Source organism: Sinocyclocheilus anshuiensis, unplaced genomic scaffold (genome assembly GCF_001515605.1).
Source record: "Sinocyclocheilus anshuiensis isolate Anshui unplaced genomic scaffold, SAMN03320099.WGS_v1.1 scaffold241, whole genome shotgun sequence".
Classification (NCBI taxonomy): Eukaryota; Metazoa; Chordata; class Actinopteri; order Cypriniformes; family Cyprinidae; genus Sinocyclocheilus; species Sinocyclocheilus anshuiensis.
This window is the reverse complement of record NW_015540865.1, coordinates 144068-145965: the sequence shown is the minus strand read 5'-3', so window position 1 is coordinate 145965 and position 1898 is coordinate 144068. Positions and strand designations below refer to the sequence as shown.

At 40.0% G+C, this 1898-nt stretch overlaps 1 protein-coding gene across 2 annotated transcripts in view; it reads left to right on the top strand.

Annotated features, from left to right (window-relative positions):
• LOC107688037 (redox-regulatory protein FAM213A) overlaps positions 1–1898 on the top strand; it is a 7309-nt gene extending 5411 nt beyond the window's left edge. For both annotated transcript variants that reach the window (XM_074187002.1, XM_074187003.1), the window contains exons 3-5: positions 634–774; positions 856–1020; positions 1555–1898. In XM_074187002.1, the coding sequence (XP_074043103.1) occupies positions 634–774; positions 856–1020; positions 1555–1659 (411 nt within the window). In that variant the 3' untranslated portion in view covers positions 1660–1898. The remainder of the gene's footprint in view (positions 1–633; positions 775–855; positions 1021–1554) is intronic.

Here is a 1898-nt window from a genome sequence, read left to right as displayed (position 1 = left end):
CTCTCTCACACACACACACACACACATTCTCTCTCTCTCACACACACACACACACACACACACACACACACTCAAATACACCCTAAAATATCCTTAAGTATGTACATAAACAAATACTGCAAAAAATATATATATGTTTTCTTCCTCAGTACTTTTGTCTTGTTTTCCAGTACAGATGTCTATAGATTCTTAAACTAAAATACATTTACTGGATATGCAAAATGATATAAGAAGTCTTGTTTTCTGAGAAATTTATCAAAATTACGAACAAAGATCTGCCAGTGGGGTCAGAAAAATTAAAACTAAATGCAAAAACAAAACAATGTTGATTTTTCTGAGCCCACGGGCAGATGTTTCTTCTTGTTTTAAGTGTAAACTCACTTTATTTTAATCAGTTTCTCACAAAACAAGACTTGCTATCTAAAGTCATTTTGCTTCTCCAGTAAATGTATCTTGGTTTATGAATGTTTAGATATTTGTACTGGAAAACAAGACAAAAATACTGAGGAAGAACATCAGTTTCTGCAGTGCGCTTCCCTCTTCTAGACTAACGAGACATGAGGGTTACATCAGCCTTTATGGCCCACTAAATGTGATGTGTATTTTAGCTGAGATGAGTGTGTTTTGTGTCAGGAGGCGTCTGATCTCTCCTCTCTGAAGCCTCTGTTAGACGAGCGTGGAGTCGCTCTGTTCGCTGTGGTCAAAGAGAACATCGCCTCAGAGATTCACGACTTCAGAGCCTACTTTAACGGAGAGATCTTCCTCGATCAGCAGGTCTGTCACGTATAAACACACACACTCAGCACACACATCCATCATGTCTCTCGCACTGAAGCCGTTGTGTGGTGTGATCAGAGAGCGTTCTACGGGCCGCAGGAGCGCTGGATGGGCGTCTCGGGGATCCTGCGGGCCGGCGTCTGGATGAGTGGATGGAGGGCGTATCAGAGCGGATTCTGGGGAAACGTGCGGGGCGAAGGCTTCGTTCTGGGGGCGCTTTATGTCATCGGACCAGGACAACAGGTGTGTGAAGATGGGAACGATCACACGTGGCAGTAAGGTCATGCATCTGACCTGCAGTCAACACAGTGATTAAAATGATCTGGATTAAAGGCACAATATGCAAGAAAATCTTACATATTATGCCTTTAAAGCTTCTGTCTGATTCCAGTGCTGCAACCACAAGAGACATTGAGTCCCTCCACAATAATCAGAAATAGCCAAACTGTCCCACAATGACACAAAGTTTTAAAGTTTCGGTTTAGGCTACAAAATTTTTGTGTCAAATTTCAAAATTTTGAATTGAAAATGCAGTCTGAAAGTGACGAGAAAAGACACATTTTGCCGTTTTCAGAATATACGTTTTTTTGCAATTCACTTTATTCTCTCACTGTTCTTCTTTCTTCATTCTTGCAAATTTAATAATTTATTCCTTTCAATAAAAAGACCCTCCCAAAAATGGTCCCCCCCGCCCCCAATGTTCAAGACATGCAAATGTGATTCATAAATGCAAATCTTGATTAAAAACACCTTCCTGTATGTATTTATTTTGCACAGGGAGTCCTGCTGGAACACAGAGAGATGGAGTTCGGAGACAAAGTCAAGAAGTCTGATGTGATTCAGGCTGTAGAACAGATAAACACTGACATTAAAAAAGCCTAAAATATCACACGCTTCCTGAAAACCACTTCAGCTTGAATGTGTTTTATTCTAACGTTAATATGAATCTTGAAAACAGCAGAATACTCTAATTATCCATTATATATGCATGCGTGTGTGTGTAGTTGATGACAGACTGACTCTAAACTCAGAAGAAGGATCAGTCTCGATGTTTGATGCTCTACATTCACACACAGAAACCTATAAAAACAGCAATAAAACACACACTATTATCGATCAAA